The 23,648-nt window shown below is 37.6% G+C and overlaps 1 protein-coding gene across 9 annotated transcripts in view; it reads left to right on the top strand.

Moving 5' to 3' along the window:
- MTUS2 (microtubule associated scaffold protein 2) overlaps positions 1–23,648 on the top strand; it is a 593,760-nt gene that overhangs the window by 398,079 nt on the left and 172,033 nt on the right. For all 9 annotated transcript variants that reach the window (XM_077868253.1, XM_077868251.1, XM_077868248.1 and 6 more), the window contains one exon: positions 2,044–2,205. In XM_077868253.1, the coding sequence (XP_077724379.1) occupies positions 2,044–2,205 (162 nt within the window). The remainder of the gene's footprint in view (positions 1–2,043; positions 2,206–23,648) is intronic.

Raw genomic sequence — 23,648 nt, 5'->3', positions numbered from 1 at the left:
TGGACTGGTGAGCTTATTGGATGATTAAGAAGCTAAGACATACTGTTTTCAGGTGCATGGCATCCCTTTTCTTGATGAAGTTTTTTTTTTAAGATTTTATTTATTTATGAGAGAGAGAGAGAGAGAGAGAGAGAGGCAGAGACACAGGCAGAGGGAGAAGCAGGCTCCATGCAGGGAGCCTGACACGGGACTCGATCCTGGGACTCCAGGATCAAGCCCTGGGCTGAAGGCAGGCACCAAACCGCTGAGCCACCCAGGGATCCCCCCTTTTCTTGATGAAGTTTTTGGATCGAACATGTGGTTCTTTATCTGACATTCAAGATACAGTACAGATCCTTTTGGTGAAGTTTGGATGCATTTTGTTCTGTTTGCATATATTAAATGCATCCTCCTAGCCTTGTTTCAAACCATGTAAAACCTTGCACAGACCTGAAAAGAACTATAGGACCAGGGTTATTTGCTGGGAAATAGCACATCCTTTCTTTTTCCTTCCTAAATACACTTTTCTTTAGAAACAAAGCAAATCTCACCAATTTTAAACAGATTTTTCAGGTCATCCGAGGGAGGAAAGCTGCAATCTCCGACTCTAAGTGGTTGAATAAAATTCCTGGATGTTTTAAATATTAAAGCTTCTTGAATAATGTTATCATTTTTATGCAGGCTCTATCTAAATAGAATGTTGCCTATCCTTTTAAAATGATGAAAACAAAAAATTTAATCTTTTGCTAAAATTCTGTATAACTTCTTCCAGCTGTCATTGCATATTTTCCATGGTAGATGGTCACGTTTCTAACTGGATAGTTTAATTCCAAACAAGCCATAGTTCTGATACATTCAGGCTCTATTTATTATTTATTTATTTATTTTTATTTTTTTTAAAGATTTATTTATTCAGAGAGAGAGAGAGAGAGAGAGAGAGAGGCAGAGACACAGGCAGAGGGAGAAGCAGGCTCCATGCAGGGAGCCCGACGTGGGACTCGATCCTGGGTCTCCAGGATCACGCCCCGGGCTGCAGGTGGCGCTAAACCACTGCACCACCGGGGTTGCCCCAGGCTCTATTTAATTTAGTGGATTAGGCCTTGCAGCTGTAATCAGAGGTGTATTTAAAAGACTGATTCTTTAACAGGGAATAGATGATGGTGTCATTGTCTGTAAGACATGACAAATGTATAAACCACAGTGGGTTTGGAAAGCTCTAGAAGAAAACTTGGGGTTCATGCATTTTATTTTTATTTTATTTTATTTTATTTTATTTTATTTTATTTTATTTTATTTTATTTTATTTTATTTTATGCCTTGTGCATTTAAAGCTGACACAGATCCCCATATCCCATAAGTTCAGAGCGTCAGAGCAGTCATTTATAAATGAACTGTCCTGTAGACAAAGAGTCTTTCTATATTGAATGGTTAACTGAAATTATTGATAAGCATCTTCTGCCTTTGCAATAAGCTCGCTCTAATTCAGGAGCTTTGTAGTTTGGTGGGGTCTTAGCTTTCCGGACAAAAAGCTTCATGAGTTTCAGAGAGATTCTTTGTCCCCATGGTCCTCACAACTGTACTTTCATGCCAAACCTCTTATTTTGAAGGCAAAATAACTTGGGTATCAGGGAGTTCTCCATCAGCTTCGTGGACTGGCAGTGCACGTACGCATGCACTCTTATTCTCAACTCTCCTAGGTCACTCACACTGGTTTTCAAAAAAGGATTGCTCATCTCCTGTGTGTTACACATCCACGTAAGCAAATTCTGTGTGTCTGTGTATGTGCGCGCACACGTGCACAGGTATAAAATCCTCAGAGATTGCCCTTGTCTTTTGTGTAGCCCCTTGCACAGAGCATTTGAGTGACAGACTTTGCTGTAAGACTAAAGGGAGCACTTTTCTGCTTCTGGTCCCAGAGAAATGCTTTTCAAGGCCACTTGCTAAGAGTCAGTTCGAGTTCTAAAGCAGATGACGGTATTGGCATTGGTTGGCGATTGCAAATGGCAAAGAGAGTCCATCCATTTTTCATGAAGTTATAATTAACACACTGTCTGCCTCCCATAGGGTCAACCTTTGGGAATGAAGACCAGCCGGCTCTGAAGGCAGCTTTGCCTTCCAAAGACACACCCAAGGGGGCCAGCCGGGCAGCCCCTCCAGCATCTTCCAGTGTGACAACACCCCGCAGGAGTTTGCTTCCAGCGCCAAAATCCACATCTACACCTGCTGGTAAGACCATGTGCCTTGGAGAAGCTGTACAGTGGAGTGCCTTTTCTGTATTAAGAAGTCTTTTCAAAGCCCCCCTGTACATCAGTTATTTAGATGGGATGATAGATGAGTTTGAAATGGCATTTAAAATTAATAATAACAATAATATCACTATTTTCAAAGTACTTTCATATATTCATATGTCTAAATTCTCACAACTGTCTCTCACTCCTCCTCCAACTGGTAACCCATTGAATCATACATTTTGATTGTAAGAAAAAAAAGAATCAAGCTATTTTAGGGAGATTGGCATTTGGCTCTGGATTCCTGTGTTGATGAAATCACTGGAAGAACTGTAGGACCAAGCTTCTGACTGCACCTTCAGGAATGACTCATGGAACCCCACAGAAGTTACCACCTCTATAAGGATCTGGGAGCTCTGTTCCCTGCCTTTAGTTCTGGGCTCACACCACCAAAGCTGAGATCCAGGGAGGAGCAGCTACCTCAGAAGGGCTCCAGACCAAGCTGTGTCTGCTAGATGCTGGCCCACAGAAGGGATGCCCTGCCCCTCCATACCCATGAAGCTGGTGACCAGAGGCAGGGCAGTCGGCTAATGCAAAAGTGTAACAAGTGAACGTTCTTGTCAAGGCGGCCTACACGTGGCCCCCTCATCTCACTCAGGTACCTCTGTCTGTCTGCGGGGTGCCCAGGCATGCAATTGTGAGCTGCCCATCTTCTGCACTATAGGAAAGGGCACAAAGAGGAGGGGAGGATGCATGTTATTTTATTTTATTTTAATCCATTATACAAGGCTTATCCATCTGGTATCTATTCTTTCATATCTTTCTTCTATGCTCAAATGATCACATACCAACATACATATATGGGTTTATGTGAGTTTCTAAAACTGAGAATTTATTTTATTTTAAATATTTTATTTACTTATTTATTTGGGAGAGAGAGAGGAAGGGAAAGAGAGTGAGTAAAGAAAAGGGCAGAGGGAGAAGGAGAAGCAGGCTTCCTGCCGAGCAGGGAGCCTGACACGAGTCTTGATCCCAGGACCCTGGGATCATGACCTGAGCTGAAGGCAGAGACTCAACCAACTGAGCCACCCAGGTGCCTCTAAAATTGAGACTCTATACCTATTTTTCTACATGTTGCTTTCCTTATTCCAAGAGCACATCATAGAAATACCTTCAAATCACAGTATGGCTCACTCTTTCCAGTGGCTGCCCAATATAGATATACCAGGATGTATTCAATCTTTCCGCACTGTGGGTACTTTGTAGCTAGCGTTGCCCCTATGAACAGTGCTGCAGCAAATGGCCTTGAATGAGTGGCGCTCTTTCTACAGGATTGATTCCTGGGAATGGATTGCTGTGTTTGATGCATTCATAGGTCTCACTAGATTCCTTCTAAAGATGCTGCAGTGCTTCATGTGTCCACCTATATGCCTGCTAGGAATAAGTATGATCCCTTTTTAAGACTTTAGTCCATCTGATGGGAGTAAAATACTTTCTCAATGTTCATTTTATTTGCATTTCCCTAACCACTAGACTAGCTGGATCCCCTTGCTCTACGTTGCAGTATCACCTTGTAACCCTCTTGGGTAAGACTTAAATTACTTGTTTACGTTTTGTTCTTCCTCAGCAGAAGGAAAGCTTCTGGAGTCAGTGACTATGTCTGTTTTGCTTTAGCACAGTATCCCCACTGTCTGCCACAGTGATATGAAATTATCCTTAACGTCTATTTGTTAACGGTTGGGTGAATCAACCAATAAATGCATGGATGCTGCATGGCATTTGAATCTTTCAGTTCCACTTTACTAATAGCTTGGCCTTAGTTTTTTGTTTTTTTTAAGATTTTATTTATTTATTCATGAGAGACAGAGAGAGGCAGGCAGAGACATAGGCAGAGGGAGAAGCAGACTCCATGCAGGGAGCCCGACGTGGGACACGATCCTGGGTCTCCAGGATCACGCCTTGGGCTGAAGGCAGATGCTCAACTGCTGAGCCACCCAGGCGTCCCTTGGCCTTAGTTTAAATAGAAAACAATTAGACAAGTTTAAGGGAAGTTAATATAGATGTTGAATCAACCATATAGGTGAATGTTTCTCAAATTTTAGTGCATTACAATCACCTGTATAGCTTGTTAAAACACAGATTAATGGGCCTTATCCCCCGTGTATCTCATTCAGTAATTGATAATTATTACATGTTATATATATTATATGTCTCTAATGTTTAGGAAAAAGGTAATCTATTATACATATTTTTCTCTACCTGGCTTTTATCATGTAATGCTATCCCCTAAAAATCACCTTCTATGGGGTATACCCTCAAGACGAGGAAAAATAACTCCTCATTCTTTAAGTGTAGACTGTGCACAGCAACTTACTTCTGAAGAGGACAATTTGGAAAGGGAGACAAAGAGTAACTTTCTGGAGTAGAAATCTGACAAACATTACCTTGGATGATCCAAGTTAGCATCAACATTATTATAAGTCATGCTGATAATAGTGTACCTTTGATATTATGCAATGACAATGGTATTCTACCTCTGTGGTCTTCCTCCCCAAAACCCAGAGCCCCAGTATAATCATGAGGAAAGGTTCAGACAAATCCCAATTGAGGGACATTCTACTTAATACCTGAGTGGTATTCCTCAGAACTGTCAAAGACAAAGTCTGAGAAGCTCATACCCAAGCGGAGCCTAAAGAGGTATAGCAACTAAATGTAAATGTAGGATCCTAGATAGGGTCCTAGAACATAAAAGGGACAATAGGGAAAAAACTGTGGAAATCTGAATAAGGTATGCACTTCAGTTAAAAAAATTAAAAAAGGGATGCCTGGGTGGCTCAGTGGTTGAGTGTCTGCCTTTGGGATCCCAGTCCCGGGATCGAGTTCCGCATCGGGTTCCCTGCATGGAGCATGCTTCACCCTCTGCCTGTGTCTCTGCCTCTCTGTCTGTCTCTCTCAGGAATAAATAAATATAATCTTTAAAAAAAATTTTAAAAATCACCTTCTAGGGATCCCCGGGTGGCGCAGCGGTTTGGCGCCTGCCTTTGGCCCAGGGCGCAATCCTGAAGACCTGGGATCGAATTCCACATCGGGCTCCCGGTGCATGGAGCCTGCTTCTCCCTCTGCCTGTGTCTCTGCCTCTCTCTCTCTCTCTGTGTGACTATCATAAATAAATAAAAATTTTAAAAAAATCACCTTCTAGTAGAACATATTTCCCCATTCAGTAGGTCTGGGGTGGTGCCTAAGAATTTGCATTTCTAACGATTTCCCAGATGCTGCTGCTGCTGCAGACCTAGGAGTCATATTTTGTGAACCACTCTTGTAGAAAAACAGCCTAGGAATTTGGACAGTTGTTCTCAGAAAAAGCCACATGAAAAAATAATCTACCTCATTTATAATAAGAAAAATGTAAAGTAGAACTACAATGGGCTACAATATCTCACCTAGTCAGTTGGCAAAATTCCAATAGGTTGAAAACATCCACTGCTGTGAAGCTGCAGTAAAAAGGTATCCTCATGCACTACTGGTGGTATAGAACAGAGTACACATCTTCTGCAGGAGAATTTGGCATTATCTAATAAAATCACATGAGCATTTGTTCTTTGACCTAGCAGTTCCACCTCTAGGAATCTTCCAAAGGTAGACTAGCGAAAATAAAGTACACAAAGTATTTAAAATCACAATCTGGGCACCGGGGGTGCCCAGCACTGTTTGAAATAGCAAAATACTGAAAACAACTCACATATCCGTTAATGGGGACCAGATGAATGGATCGTGATACATCCAAGATGCAGTGCTATATAGCTGTTAAATGAATGGGAAAACACATATTACTAGAAGGTGATTCTGAAGGGACATCATTACCTGATAAAAGCAAGGTAGAGAAAAGTATGTATAGAAACCTACTTTCTTCCTAAACAATAGGGACATTTATATATATAATATATTAAATATAATAATTCTATATTATAAATTATTATAAATTGTATATAAAAACATACATAATTATACAAATTTATGTAAATAACATATATAATTAACTATATATTTGCTTCTATTAAGAAACAAGCAATTGAAGAACAAACTTTCAAATTTTAAAAAATGATTACCTGCAGGGGAAAAGAAGGAATAGGATAGAGGTCATAGGGATAGAACATAGACTTTAAGTATACCTTATTTTGTAGATTTGACTTTGAAGTCAGATAAATATTTTACACAATTGTAAATTAACATTGACTTTTAAAAGGTGATATCTAAAAATCAAAAGTTCAATTAAAGGAATGTAACTGAATGGCCTGTTGGTGACATAAACATACAGAGAACTATTTCAAGTGACTTTATAACAGCAAATTGATTATACAGCTCTAATAGTATATATCATATGTTCAGAAAGAAAGTCAAAAACATCTTAAACTTTTTTCAGTAATTATATCATTGGTAGTGTTGGTATTATGATTCTGAATCTACTGTTATTCTGAATTTGTGTATTATGAGATAAATGGGATATAGCACTTAGGTATCAAGGAGATTATTGAGTATAACAGAAGAAAGTATGAACTCATCTGAAATTTACCTTTGAAAAAGGTATTTAAAAAAATATTCCTATCTCTAACTTTCATTAGAAATGCTGACTAAACCAGTAATAAGGAGCACCCCCAGTACCCAGATTGTGATCTCTAAATACATTGACCATTAGAGGGAGATAGGAGTCCTTGGAGAAATGGCTAGTTCCAGGTCCAAGGTAGGAATTGTAGATCTTAGAACATCTTACCTTGCCAGAAAGCCAAGAAGAACTACAAGACTTATATCAAAAGGACTGTAGAGTCAAACTGAATAAGCTCATACTAGTTAAAAGAAAAAGTTTGAATATCACTAAGATTCATAACAGCTGTGGTGGACTAATACTCACCACAATATATGTATATCCACAAGGGCATAATGATACAAAAGATAGACAGCAACTAATCACTTTGGGGGATGCTAAGAAACCACCTATTATTTTGGAAGCTGGTAAAAAAGAAAAATAATAAAACATTCGGCTTCTGTTCAGTCTGTACCTCAAGTCAACCGAATAGTTGATGAAGGGAAGTTTCTCTTATAAAAAATATTCTAGCTAACAGGATAGGATAGCATATCTCCTTTTCACAGCTCTAATGAACCAGAGGTGAAGGCAGTGACCATCAATTGAAAGATACAACTGGGCATTATAAACTGTCCTGATGAAAATGTATACATTATCTGTGAATTAGTTTTTTTTAAAGATTTTATTTTTATTTATTTATTTGAGAGTGAGAGAGAGCATGGAGTAATGAGAAGGAGCAGAGGGAGAAGCAGGCTCCTGGCTGAGCAGGGAGCCTGATGTGGAACTCAATCCCAGGACTCTGGGATTATAGCCTGAGCAGAAGGCAGACACATAACTGAATGAGCCACCAAGGTGCCCCTGTGAATTAGTTTTGAGGTGAAAATGAATCTGAATTAGCTTCTAGATCTAACTACTAATTTACTGGAAATACAAGGACAGAGAAACATTTTAAATAGCAGCATGGAAATAGAATTAGCGGAACTCGACTTTGAGAAATGCTATAGGACAAAAACTGATTTATACAACAAAAGTTGTAAAAAACAAGAAAAAGTCAAAAAATTGGGAGGAAGAAAGGGTTGGAGGGAGAGTGTGTAGATTACAAAAAATTTAGACATACCAACCAATTGCAAAGTATGGATCTTATTTTGGATCCCAATTTAAATACACTCCAAAAATTTTGTCAAAGATAACTGAGGAAATGTGAATGTATTGCTAATATTTTAAGCATGATGTAGTGATTGTGGTTATGGTCTTAAAAAGTCATATTTTAAGCATACATGATATGACATGCTTTCTAGGATTTGCTTCAAAATAACTCAGGATGATGGCAGGTGGAATCGGTACGTTTATAGAATATGAAACAACATTGACCATACATTGCTCATGGTTAAAGGTGATTAATAGAATACATTAAACTAACTAGTCTCTCTACTTGAATGTTTATTTAAAGTGTTATATAATAATATAATAAAATGTATTGAAAGAGTTGTTGCATTAGTTGAAATACAGTTAAATGGAAATCAGGTATATCAGGTGTGTAGGAAAGAGAAGTTAGCAACAGTATTTAAGCCCATAAAATTTTATTATTTTTTTCAAATATTTCAGCTACATAAGAGATTTCTGAAAGCCATGTGATCTTGATAACAGGAATTCTCTTCCACTTTGTATTACTTTATAAAACATTTGAATTTACTGAATCTAATTTTGTCCTCACAAAAACCCTAGGAGGTATGGGGAAAACTATTCTTTTACAAATTACAGAGAGGCAAACCAAGACTCAGGATGTAAAGTAATATATTGTTAAAAAATGAATTTTATCACTGAATTTTAGCTTTGCCTTTATTCCATTCATTTGAATTTCTAAGTTAAATAAAATCTAGTTTTAAAAATAAAATCAGTTTTCACATTGCCTTGTGCCATCAAAGTACTTAAAAACTAAAAGATAGGCATGCAGATTATAATTAAATCCCAAATAATTGGATTTCTTGGGACCGTAAGGTGTTTTGGTTATCTTAATTACTTAGATAACACCCATCCTTGCTTTAACCCATGTTATTGGAAATATTTATAAACTGCAATGCTTTGCTTCTTTCCCTTGGTGATTCCAGGCTAATGATGGCAGAGCTCTTTTATCTTTGGGTTCTCTGCTCAATTATTGTCATCCACAATTGTAGATACAACATATACCCACAATAGGACATATCTGGGGAGTACTTCGGCTATTGCCTTTAACCTAGATTTCTGATGTGAGCTTTTATTGTGGGTGACTTTTTTCTGGTTCATTCATTCAGGAGACATCAGGGTGCTTATTCTAAGCTGTAGGATGAGTTGGATTCAAGGATATTTAGAACAGTTCTACTTTTAAGAAGCTCACAATAAGGTAAACAGTTATAAACTAATAAATAGAGTAGGAACAAGAGATCTATAATCTTAGCAGCAGGATTCCAGTTAATTGTAGCAGATCAAGAATTCATTGTAAAGTGGATTAACAACTATGACCTGAAAAAGTTTAAATTAAATATAATAGGTTTTTATTATTTATTTATGTTATCACTTGCCTTTTTGTCATTTTTCTAGCTTATTTATTAATTCCTCTCTGACTTCAGAAAAGATCCAAAGTAGCATTCAGTAAAGGGTACAGAATAGCCCAAATTCAAAGGATAAAACTCCAACTAATAAAAAAAGAAAATCCTAATAAAACTAGATCCAGAGTTTCCTGGCTACAAGAGCAAAGGAAGAAATACAACCAGGGGGGGAGAAAAGAGCATGTCACTTCTTCAGAAGAAATAAGCTTATTTCCTAGCAAATTTTTAAGATTTTAAGATTTAATTCTGTGAATTAAAAAATATTATGTTGAACAACATAGTGGACAACAACTTTGTTTTAAGCATATCTATTCTAATAATAAAATGATTCGAAAATAGTTTAAAATTTTGGATTACGGAAAGCCTTTCTAAACATGATATGAAACCTGGAAATGTTTTAAAACTGGTAGCTGTTTACGCTTACATAAAAGCGTAATTTTCTACAGTGAAAGGCATCGTAGAATTAAGGAGATAAACTGAATGAAAATGCTACAGCAAAGTGTTATATGAAAACAAATAAGAAAAATACAACTCATTTGGAAAAATAGGTAGAAGATATGAATGGGTAATTCACACAGTAGAAGTATAAAATAGTCAATGGCCATAACATGAAAAGATGTTCAAAAGCGCTATTAACGAAATACATTTAGTTTTTTTTTAAATGAGATATCATCTTTTTCATTTGGATTAGAAAAAATTAAAAAGGTTTATTATAGCCAGCTTTAGGAAGAATATGGCAAATGAACACTATAGTGGAATTAATGGGAATATAAGTTTGTACAAGCTTTTTTTTTTTTTTTTGTACAAGCTTTTGGAGGGCAGTTTGTCATCTATGAAAATTTAAGTGTATATAATGTATAATCCAGTGTTTCTACTTCTGGGAATCTCGCAGGAAAATTCTTGCTTAGGCAGCAATGATGTAAGTACAGGCACTTTTTTTTTTTTTTGCAACATTGATCATAATAGTAAAAAATTGGAAACAATCTAAATATTTGTCAATATATAAATATTTAAATAAGCTATGATACATCTATTCACTAGATTGTTATGTAGTCTTTCAAAAGAATATGACAGATCTATATGAATTATTTGGAAAGATGTCCATAATACATTGTTAAGAAAACTGTAGGAAATCACATTTTTGCCAAACCCCAAATAAAAATAAATATTTTTATGAATGCATTTTTGTATATTTATAGAAAAGGAGTAGAAGTATCATTTAAGTAGTTAACAGCTACTATTTGTGTGGTGTCCAATTGAAGGAGAAGTTGTGATGAGAAGAAAATATTCATTTTTCAGTTTTATCTTCTGTGTCAGAATTTTTCCATGCATGTTTTAATTTGGCACTGAAATATATTAACTCAATAAAAATAGGATAATAATTTTCTCTAGGAAAAAGCATGAAGAATATAGAAAAAATGAACAATAAACTATTTCATAACTTCACAGTCCATGGGGAGCTACTAATATATATTGGCATAGTCCCATCCAGTCTTTTTTCTGTACAGGTAGGGAACTTTTTTCATACTTGGGTTGAAGCTTTATACACAGTTCTGGATCTTGCTTTTTCAGGTAACATTATATTCCAAGCATTTTCCAATGTTCTGATAAATACATGAAAAATGTTACTTTTAATGATATTATAAAAACTTTATGTTGATGTACCCTAATTTGTAGAACTGTTTATCTCCTGTTAATTTAAATTGTTTTCAGTGTTTTAATATCATGAAACAATTCATTGCAGTAAACTTATTTTGCAAAAACATATTTTGTTGGGGGGTTGCCCTCAGGCTTGATGATTTCACCAGAAGTACTCACAGGACTTAGACATTGCTTTATTCATTGCTACAATTTCTAACAGTGAAAGGATCCAGAATAATTTTTTCTTTTAATTTTAAAAAAGCAAAAAGAGAAAGCTCATGGTACAAAGTTCAGAGGAAACCAGGCACAAGCTTCCAAGAATCACCTCAGTGGAATGTCACAGATGTATTTAATTCCTTCCACACTGATGTATAATGGCATATCACCTGAGCCTGGTTGTCCAGGGTTTTAATTATGTCACAGAGACCAACTGCTGAATTTGTAAACCATCTAGACAAATTGGTAGATTGTGGTCCAAGGCTTCAGGCATGGAGAACACGTTGTCAGTCAGAACATTCCAAAAGCTCAGCTTCCAGGAACTGGCCAAGGGCCAGTCTATTAAAAAACAGGCCCTTCTTGAGGATGCGCAGAGTTTGAGCAATCCAAGCCTGCTGCATTAATCCTTTCCCACACACATGTGTTCTTATGATAGGTTCCTAAAAGTGGAAATACTGAGTCACATTGGAATATGGCTTTACACATGGCAGATATTTTGACTTGTAGCTATTTCTTATAGCTATAAGTCAATTAAATCAATGATACAATATTAAGTAGGAGTTGTTTGAAGAGATTTTGAAAAAGATTTTATTTATTCATGAGAGACACAGAGAGGAGAGGCAGAGACATAGGCAGAGGGAGAGGCAGGCTCCCTGCAGGGAGCCCATGCAGGACTGTATCCTGGCATTCCGGGATCATGCCCTGAACTGAGGGCAGATGCTCAACCACTGACCCACCCAGGTGTCCCTGAAGAAATTTTTAAATTGAAACTACAGTAATATAATCTAGCAGTGTGCCTTTATGAAACCTAACTCAGTAAGCAAGAGTTTAGAGAAGCCATAGAAGTAAATGGTTAACATATGCATAATCTGTCTCTCCAAAGTGAGTTGTCTCAGTTTAATTTATGATGGCAGATAAGTTGACATTAATTTGTTTTAAGTGCAGTATTCTGTTGCCAATTGGAAGGATGCATAAGTGTTTCAGATACCAGGCATATAAATAACACAGTTGTTTTTTAAAGTCCTTTTTTTCTGTTCTTCCTTTTTAAAGATATATTTATTGATCATTCTCTATGTACCATGCAGTATGCTTAAGGATTTATATACTCTGTCTCATTTAATTCTAGAGGAAACTGAGGTTTGAAAAATTAAGTAACCACCTCCCACCCAGGGTCACGCGGTTTCGTGTAATAGAGTAGGAAATCAGGATGGGTCTGTCTGACTTTGAAACTTGCATATTTAACCTCTGTCCCATGCTACTTAAATATTCTTACTCCAACGGAGGCCAATTAATTAATTTTAATTGAAATAACTACCATTGAAAATTACATTTTAGGGATGCCTGGATGGCTCAGTTAATAATCTGCCTTTGGCTCAGATCATGATCCTGGGGTCCTGGAATTAAGCCCTCATCAGCTCCCTGCTCAGCAGGGAGTCTGCTTCTCCTTCTCCCTCTGCCCCTCCCCATGCTTGTGCTCACTCGCTCTCTATCACATAAATAAAAATCTTAAAAAAAAGAAAAATAAAAGAAAATTACATCTTAGAGACCGAGTTCTTTATAGCACTAGTGACTTCCCATAGAGTTTCTCAGATCCCCTACAATAATTCTGTAGTCTACCCATGACCTTCCTTTCCTGGGGTTTCAGACCCAGGCTGAGAGCTAGTACATTATACTAAACATGGTTGGAGGTCTCAAATTTGATCTACTCCCATAATATTGTCCTCCTATTAAGTTAATAATAATCATTACATCCTAGACATCAGTGTGATGACAACAGAACGATGTTAGGTTTAGTGCTAATGATTAAAAAGAAAAATACTGAACATCCTGTTGATGGGTGTGCAAAAGGAAGATTCCCAAGAATTTTTGAAACTTAGCCTTGGTCTTTCAATAGTCCTTTTATCAAAATTTTCATGAAAAGTCTCTGTGTTGTTCATGTCAAATACAAAACCTCTGCAGTGCTGTGATCCCTATAATTTTACATCAATAGCTCTACCCATTGCCTCTTCAAACTGTTTGCAATTGTTGTAACAAATAGGAAAATACTTTCAGTTGAAAAGATCAATCTGAAGATAGATGACTTTTTGATCAATTTGCCCTCTGATTCCATGTTGTTGACATGGTATATTATAAAAAATAAAATTACTTTATTCAGCCTAAGGTATGGAAGGATATCCTATGGCTATATAGAAAATGAACAGTTGGTGTCTTGTTACCTGGGGGTAAAAAGTCTGGGAATAGTGAGGCTATTGCTCCAAGAGCTACAGAAACTCCACTTGTATTATAAATATTCCATTTTACTACTTGAGACATAGATTATTATTTCTGAATTAAATTCCACAAATTTAGGTATTTCTGGGCATACTATGATTTAAAATACAAATATTTCATCAGCATTATTAAAGTATGTGTTTACAGACCCCTTCAATGTACATGTGTGCCGGATGCCATACACTGCCATCATCCCTCCAGTCTGGCCAAATGTCATCTTCCCTTTCCGAGCACATCTTAAATGAAGAAATTGAGGAAGAGCTTGCTGAAATAAAATAGTCTGCTTTAAAGGATCACTTTAGCTGCTACTGGAATCTTGGTTCTAGAAGATTTGAGGGTTGTTCTTAACCATAACCTGCGATATATGCTCTTTTAACATAAATAGCTCCCAGATCATGTTATTTTTCTGATGATGAAAAAGTCACAGCACCTCACAATGTGGAAGCCCATGTTGATTCAGGAGTGTCCAGAAACCTCCTGAGGTGGCACCGAAAGAAAGTAAGTTCAGAGTAATTAGTCTGCGCTGGACTGTTCAGGATAGTGTTATTGCTTTGTATTGACTGTGTTCTCCCTGAGGCTGAGTCTTCGTCGCAGGCACAGCTTCAACTTATTTGTCATTGTGAAGCCAACGGGGGAGCCAGAAATAGGTTGGGGATAGAGGAGTTTATAGCAAAGTAGAAGTGTTTAGAAAGAATTTTTGTTGGAGAAAAATAGAAGCAATAAATTTGAAACTGTTCCTTTTCATGAGGTCACGGAGACAGAAAAATATCTTGAGGATGATGTATGGAATGTCTGGAAAGAGGAGCTGTCCACTTCATCATTCCTGGGTGTCTTAGAAGATCTATTTGCTGTTCTTTCTGGCCAGCAGTGGACAGGTTCCTAGGCCCTCACAGCAGACCAGGAGGTGCTGTGAAGCACAAACTGTGACATCAGAGTCAACTCTTAGTCATCCGAGGGAGTGAGGGCAAGTGGAATTTGGTTGTGTGAGCATTCACTCTTTCAACAAATATTTACTGAGCCCCTTTTTTGAGTGGAGTGCTGTGCTGGATACTTGGGAAAATCATGATGTATGAGACAGTCTCTGTCCCTATGGATCAGAGGGTATAGCAGGAGAGGAAAGCATAGAACCTGTACTTACATGCTTAATTATTGAATTATAGATATGCTAAGTGCTGGGGAAGGGAAATGAGTGTACAATGAAGGCATATTATATAGACATAACACAGTGTGCAGAAAACACGCAGGCACAGACCTAAGGGATCAGCGGAAATTGCTGGACAGCAGTGGTGGCTGCTGTGGTTCCATGCAGGTGAACCACAGCAATTTCCTCTTTGTAAATGTTAGAGGTTGCCAAGGCTCCCTCCTCTTAAAATCTCAGCATAGGACTGCTAACAATTAGATATGAACTTAAAAATATATACACTCATCTTTCCCCTTCCACCCCTTTTATGGAGGAATTTGCTAGCTGTAAAATAATCAAAAGACAGCATGAAAAAGAAATGGCACAGAAAATTGGCAAGCTGTTTCATCAGTCTCTGATTTTATGGCAGAGGCCACCTTGGCTTTAATCATTACACAAAAATTGTTCCTTAATTCATTGGGACAGTGTCATCTTTTTTTGTTTTGGTTTTAGGACACTTGACTTTAAAAGTCTTAAAAACCTCATCCTCTATTGCTAGTTTAGTGGTCTAGAGTGCTATTTAACAATTTTAATTACATTAAATGCCATAGAATGATCCAAGTAAGGAGAAAGAGACATTTATCTTCTTTTACTATGTCTTTCAAATTCTTTCATTAAAACAACAAGAAGAATATTTTAGGTGATTTGGGAAGCATTATGGGACAACCCATAGTACCAGAGGAGAATTTATAAAATGCCGTGACTCACCTTGCTATTAAGACACCTGCAGGCTGGTCTGAAACCTTTTGTTTTGTGGTAGATCTTCAAAAGTAGGGCACAAAAACCCAACTTTCATTTAAGAGTATATACACGTATCTAAAAGGTTACCCACCTAGTATTTTGCCCACACTGCTTGTCAGCCTTGAAGAGCTATGGGAGCTGGTCCAGCAGTAATTAATGCAAATGGTCTTTTGGAGCTGTGTTTTCCATTGTGATTTCTGACATTTATGTGTTTCAGAACTCTGCCTACTGTGCTATAAATGCATTGTTATGCAAATTGCTACCATGATGTAGTGTAATCTCTTAGCATGATGAACATGGAACTTTTAATTACAAGTCAGTGTTTAAAACTTTTCATCTTTTCCCAGATTTGTATATTCTACTAGCTAACTTACATTGATGAAATGCCTAATACTAATTATGATCTTCATGGGGAGTAGGAAAAAAATGCAAATATAAGAAAGAGACAAATGCCGGTCATCCATTTTCTAAGCTAACTGAAGAAAAAATAGCGCACTTCTTGGACATTGCAAAATCTTCATATCTTTCATTTTTAATCCCTTAATCAAAGCATATTAGTATTGAGATCTACTTTGGGCCACACACTCTACTAGTCAATACACCTAAACAATCTAAACCAGAGGCTTCTCAATCCTTCCCTCTGACCCTTCCCCACTGCTAGCAAGCAAACTTTCACTTTTCTAAACGCAAATCCAGTCCTGTTACTCCCCCTGCTTGAGACTTTTTTAGTGGCTCCCCATTACCTACAGGCACAGATCCAGACACTGCGTGTAACTATCTAATATGACTTTGTTCCTCAGTAAGTTATAAGCAGAGACTACACCAGGTCGAGTTGTGGCACAAAGTAAACTTTTTTTGCAGCAAATAAGGAGTTGAGAGGAATAACTCACAAAGCCATGACTTCCCAACCGGGATTAGTGGGTTTCTTTTATTTAGGTTTAGGATAAATATTTAGAAAGGGGAATTTTGTAATTGCATGTAGAGGTAGCCATAAAGTCATGCATTGCATACTTAGGAAACATGCTTATATATGCATCATGTTATGTTAGTGAGGTTTGTACTCTTCCTTGGGTGGAGTTTTTAATATTAAAATGAGGTAGAGGTAAATGTTAGACACTCAAAGGTCCATCTGCACAGGTGTGAGTCGGTGGTTGAGGCCAGCGAGAGCACTTCCCTTCGTTTGCTTCTAAAATATAGGGTTAACATTCCTATGAAGAAGAAAGGGGTTAGTGGAGGTCTTGCTGGTGACAGTTTTAACCTCCTTAGCCCTGTGGGGCCTGGTTTCACCTGGCCTGGCATAATAGGCCCTTTCTGAGTTGTGCCTGCCTACCACATCTTTCTTCTATGCTGCCACATTGCACCTCTGGTTCCCTGAAGAAGCCAAGGCCCTTCATGGCCCTGTGCCTTTCCTTATTCAAGCTGTTCTCTCTAGTATGCTTTTCTCCTTGCCCTGACACTCCCAACCACTTGCCAGACATCTGATTCTCATTCAAGATGACAATGAGTTGATCGCATAGCTGTAATGAGTCCTTCATTAACCTAGGTCTTGACCATCTTGATGACCATCACCATCATCATGAACATGATCTCTAGGGTTTATTGCCTGGTATTGTGTGCTTGACTCTGCCCTAAGTGCTTTAGACTCATGCTCTTCCTAAACACCAGAACACCACTATGGAGTACCTCTTTCCTCATTTCTAAATGTGATGAAATGTGACTTTCCCAGTGTCAGAGTTACTATGTAGTCAACTCAAGATTCTAGTTGAGATCTTCCTCCAAAGCCTCTTTTTTTTCTAGTATCCTACATTCATTTATCTGTTGGAAGATTGGCTGGTTAAATATGGTATTGATTAAGATTACCTGCAACCATATGTCATCTCATTTACTTATGGCTTCCCTGCAGTTACTTGAGCCCCATACTGAACACGAGAAGCTAGCATATGGCCACCAGAGACAGGACCTTGAAATACAGAGTCCTCTGGCCTAGAAAAAGCTCTGACTCTTGAACAGTATACATGGCAGGAGATTGCTGGGGAATAAGAGTAGAATGCCTGATTATTCAGTATATGCAACTTAAACCAATGTGATGATGTCATGCTGAGAATCCGACCTTGGACAATGAATTAAATATTATACAGGCCAAACTAAGGTGTGGCTCCTTGATGAGCCGCTATGATAATAATAGTCAGCACGTGTTGAGTACTTACTCCACGCTTAGCCATACCCATCATCTCATTTTGTTCTCACTTATAACATGTGATACACAGGTGCTATTCTTAACCCTATTTTCTAGATTAGGAAGCTGGATTAGAGAAATCAAGTTAGTTGCCCAAAGTAATAAAACCAAATGTCAGGGTTGAATTCAAGCCCTGGCCATAGACTATAAAGTTCCCACTTATACCCAGTGCCCATTTTGTAGCCCTAGGTAATTCTGGCAGTGATAGGCCTCATCACATGGCAGCTGTGACTACCACCACCCAGCAGAGGACCAGCCAGCATGCAGCACTCTTGTGCCCATGACTTGGGAAAAAATGACAAGTTATAAGACCTTTAAAAATTTTAGAAAAAGGGATCCTTTTTTTTTTAATTGGCTACACCTATTTTGGTTTTAAAAAACAAAAACCACCTTGGACATATTTCTTTCTCCATGTGATTTTTGTTACAGTGAATGGAACAACTTTATTAATAAGCTACAATGAATTTCTATTATGTAGAATTTGGATGGCTGGGTACCTGGGTGGCTCAGTCCATTAAGTGTCTGCCTTTGGCTCAGGTCATGATCTCAGGATCCTTGGAGCCACATCCGGCTCCTTGCCCCATGGGGAGCCTCCTTCTCCCTCTGCTTCTGCCTTTGCCTCTTTCTCTCTCTGTCACAAATAAATAAATAAAATCTTTTTTAAAAAAAGAAAAAAATGAATGGATGGTAAAGGAACTAGCGAATGACTTTGAAGTCAGACGCTGATGCCGAACCTTTCTGACCTCAGATAACTCATTGGAAAAAGGAGAACAATAGCAACCTCATTCACTAATGATTTCATATACTAGTACAGAGCTTATAATCTATACGTTCTGATAAATAATTATAATTAAGTATTAATTATTAGTACTGCTAATAAGTACTATTTTTGCATGTTTAATAAGTGCCTGGCATTAGGTTGCGCACTTTTAATGCCCTATACCATTGTATTCTTCCCTAGTGTTGGAGCCTACAGTTATATTGCCCATTGTATGCCTAAGGAAACAAAGTTCAGAGAGTTTAAGAAACTGTGCCTGAGGTCACACAGCTAAGCAAACAATAGAGCTGAGTGTCTGGGCCCTAAACAGATATGCTAATGTATGCTAAACCTCCCCATTATTTCTTTTACCTATTTCCAACTCCCAACTTCAAAATAATTGGTATTTATAATCACAGCTCCTAGTTTATAATGTCTACTCTCTCAACTAGGAGTTAAACTACCAAATTAGTAATCAGTTTACATTTGAAAAATATTGTAGATAAATATTATCCTGAGAGATGATCATAGCATATTAAGTTCTTCAAAAGGTTACAAAGCTATATTATAACACAAGTCAGTGCAAAAAAAAAAAAAAAAAAAAACCACACACAGGCACAAAAGGAACGGCCAACATTCCATGAAAGAAAAAAGGTAAATGTTCCATACATATATGAAAACAGTGTTGAACTGCTCGGTAACCAGGAGAATGCAGTTCAAATCACAGTGGGATATACATGCATCCGAATGGCAGCCTTTTAAAATCTGACCTTCCCTAGTTTCAGTGAAGATGTAGTACATGAAGAACTCCTGTACAGTCCTGCCAGGAAACAGGGAAATGGATGTAGCCACTTTGGTTTTTTTAAAGATTTTATTTATTTATTCATGAGAGAGAGACACACACACACACACACACACACACACACACACACGGCAGGGTGGGGGCAGGGGGCAGAGACACAGGCAGAGAGAGAAGCAGGCTCCATGCAGGGAGCCCAACACGGGACTTGATTCCAGGACTCGATCCCGGGACTCCAAGATCACGCCCTGGGCTGAAGGCAGGCACCAAACCACTGAGCCACCCAGGGATCCCCAAGGATGTAGCCACTTTGGAAAACAGCATGGCATTGTCTCAGTAATGTTTGCACCTGCCTTAAGTTAAGAACTCTGCATGTACATATATGAGAGATGTACACACACGTATGAGGAGACTCATACAAGTATGTTCAAAGGAGCATTGCTTATAATTGCTAAAAACGAGAAGTAGTAGACCTCGAACTCCCATCAAAACAACTACACTGTGATATATGCACACCACTGATCACTATTTGGCAGTGACTATGGACTAGGGCTACATTAATGTTACAATGTTTTTTTTTGTTACAATGTTTAGTACAGATTGCAGGACAGCAAAATATTCACCCAGAGTTTCACTGATATAAACTTTATAAACAGGCTTAAGGATATTGCTTAAGGGTGCATGTGGAGCAGTGACACTATGAAGAAAAAGCAAGGAATCATGACAGTGGCTTCCTTGAGAGAGAAGGAAGAAGCTTGAGACATGATGAGTTTTGGGTGATGATAATGTCTGAATGTTCCAGTTCTTGACCTGGGTAACAACTTCATGAGTGTTTGCTTTTAATTACTTGTTAAACTATACAACTAAATTTGAAGTTTTATATTTCACAATGAAAAGTGTTTAAAACTGTATTATAATAAGAAAAAATAGACATACACACAGATAATGTGGTCTGAAATAATGCATTTCATTGAGTTCATAGTGGTTATTGCTAGGTGAGGAAATGGCAAAAATGAAGAAAAAGTGTATTTTCTCATTTTTCTATAAGAAACATGTAACATTTTATAAAAATGTAAGCAACATATTTAAATATTTATTTACATGTGAGGACTGAGTCTTGAGCTGTTACCTTAGCCAGAAAACTGCAACCAATAGCAGTTTAACTTCCTTAGCCAGATAACTGCAACCATGGCAGTTTAACTTCCTGTTTACTTTCTATTTTTTTCAATAATCATCATTCCATTCATTGGCAATTTTTATCTCATTTATAATTTCACATTTATAAAAAAGAAAACAGGAAGTATCTATGTCACACAGTAAGTATCTAACTGAACAGTGGTAGTTTTTAGCCTTCCATTAGATTTATAGGGGAACTCAGGAATACTGGAGGGAAACAGTGAGGATATCCATTCTTGCTAGTGGGAGATGCTGGAAGGGTCAGAGACAAGGTAGGCTGGACCCAAGAAACAAACCTTCCAGTCCATACCCCACCCTGCTGGCCCTGAATGGGCTGACCCTGTACCTCTTTCTTTGCACATGATCCCCCACCTGGTTGTACCCTTTCTTTCTTGGCAATTCTTTTGCGTATTTCACATCTCAGCTCAAGAGTAACTTTCTTTGGGGAAGTCCTACCTAGCTTCTCCTTGGAGCTTGCAGAAAGAAATCTTTACTCAGGCCTCCAGGCTGGCACTTGCTACATTATCTTGTCATTACTTATTTTCATGCCCCACTAATTGGTGACTTTCAGGAGAAGGATTTTGTTTTTTCACCTTGGAATCTGCAAGAGCTAATACCATTTAAAGTACAATGGAGCCACCCAATAAATATATGATGAATGAAAGAATAAAGGAAAGTGAAGGACCTTTTAAGAAATAAATAGTTCAGAAAATAAGAAAGGGCTGATGCAGCCTGTGGAGTAAAACTACAGAATACTAACCTGAAGGTACTTATTTAATACCAGGTAGACCATGCTAGGGATTTTTATTTATATGTGGAAAATGTTTGCTCTGAAAAGCACAATAAAATTGTGCTTAACGTGAAAGTAAGTCATTAGGTTGAATGAGACAAATAAATCCAGACCATCTCTTTCATTTAGGCTTACCTTACTAAAACTGCTACAATGAATAAAACCCTAATATCTGTTTGTATAATTTCAAAAATACAAAGTATTTTTCCCACCACGACTTACTTATTCACATTTTCTCAGTACTAATAGATCATGCAGTGTCTTGATTCCCCAGGAGAGCTGGTTATTTTCTTCCCACAAATCCATCATATTCAGAGCTTTACTCATTTTGTTTCTAACAGTGTATACAGTGATTTCTCATTACTCACTTAGGACATGCCTGTTTATTATGTAGGGAGAGAGAGAGAGGTACTGGAGAAGAAGTAAGAAGAAGAAAATAAGAAGAGATTTCAAAATGTCAGGAATTCATCTAATCTGAAGGTTGATTTCATTTCCCACAGAGAAAGAACATAATTAGTTAGTAACAATAACCAACTCGCTTGTTTATAAATATTTACTGAGTGGGCAATTCTCCTGTAATGTATTATTTAATGGTAAATATAAATAGATGGGAATTCTATAATATAATAGTTATAGCCACAGAGCATGATTAGCAGTATCTAGAGACCCCTAGGTTGAGATCTGAAGGGTAAGTTGGAGCAGAGCTAACTGGAGACCAGAGGATGAAGAAGGCTGCTTCAGAATTTCACAGTGACACTGGTCTGAACGAAGTTGCAGTAACTATGAAAAAAGAAGTGGACTAAATTTAAGAGAGATACATGATTATATTTCACAGGATTTGGCATTTTATTACAAGTGAAGAAGTGATAAAAAGGAAGGAAATGAGGATGAAATCAACATTTCTGGTTTAGCCCTAAAACACATTTACTTAGAGAAGATAGGACTGAGAAGTGTTGTTAGGTGACAAGGTCAATATTGGGTATATTTAGTGTCATGTGCATGGGAGATATCCAAAAAGAGATGGATATTTCCATCCTACATGGATATATGTGTGTGTGCATATATATACCTATCAATTGATTGATAGATAAATATAGAATACAAATAATAGGAGTTCCATAAGAAATGAAACAGAAAATTCAGAGGGGAAGAAAAGAGACAAAGGAATTTCCCAGAATGATGATTAAGGGAGGTTTTAGGATGAGAGCCCTGCAACAGTCATAGAAATTACCAGTCCAGAAAAAAATGGAGAATTGAGGGTTCCAGGAAAATGAAATGGAACCTTTTACATAATTGTGAGAAGTATACTGTGATAGAGTATTTTGGTGGAGAATTAGCAAAATATATTTAGAAATCTAAGCAAACAAAAACCAAGGCAGCTATTAAATCCAGGGAAAACAAAAAGTCATACACGTAAGGAAATTGCTCAGTTAATATTTATGTAAGTGTAACGAGATGAACAGTGAACTTTGGCTTAATCAAAAATTATGGTACAATTGTATTGATGAAGGAGTTAGTGTAGAAGCAAGCCTATGGAGATCAAAACTGTTATTTTCTGTAGTAGGAACATACTAAAATATATCTAAAATGTATATATCAAGAAATAGCAGTATAAACATATTACTTAGATACATGGAGATAAATATTGGAAAAAATAGCCACAAAAATTTGGAAGTGATGAGTATTAACTGAGCTTATAGAGGGTAAGATACTGTTAGATTTTGTTTAAAGCCTGTGGAATGATCTTTTAGAAAGTTTCTGATGTCAAACTTTGTTTTGTTTTATTTTTTTATTTATTTATTTTTTAATTTTTATTTATTTATTTATGATAGTCACAGAGAGAGAGAGAGAGAGGCAGAGACACAGGCAGAGGGAGAAGCAGGCTCCATGCACCGGGAGCCTGATGTGGGATTCGATCCCGAGTCTCCAGGATCGCGCCCTGGGCCAAAGGCAGGCGCCAAACCGCTGCGCCACCCAGGGATCCCATGTTTTATTTTTTAATAGGTTAAAAAGAGGAATGCAAAATGAGAAAAAGTAAAATTACTGGCCTGTGTTGTGGTTGCAGTTATAACTGGTGACTAAATTTGATGGCCCTATCTGTGTCATTGTGTCTTCTAGCTGAACTCATGGAAGGTGATGACTAGGTTGGGCTAGAATTGAGTTTTGCAGACCGTTGTGATTGTGACTATAGTGGTTTCCAATATTGGGACAAGAGTGTGGAGAGGAGGATAGTAGAGGTGAAGGACATTGGGATCAACTTTAGGTTGGATAGGAAAGGAGGTGAGAATAGAAAGAGCCTATTAGTTTGGGGGTAAAGGGATTCATAGTCTAGATTAGAGAAATGAACTGATGGAGTGGCAATAGCATAGTGAGATCGTTGGAGGATAGAAGTTGTGTTCCAAAAGTGGAGTATGTGAATTTCCGAGGTGAAGTTCTAGTTGATGACAAGGTTCAGGTGATATATGCAGGG

The sequence above is a fragment of the Canis aureus genome, chromosome 24 (genome assembly GCF_053574225.1).
Source record: "Canis aureus isolate CA01 chromosome 24, VMU_Caureus_v.1.0, whole genome shotgun sequence".
In the NCBI taxonomy this organism is placed as follows: Eukaryota; Metazoa; Chordata; class Mammalia; order Carnivora; family Canidae; genus Canis; species Canis aureus.
The sequence above is the reverse complement of the archived record's forward strand: the minus strand, read 5'-3'. Positions and strand labels throughout refer to the sequence as shown.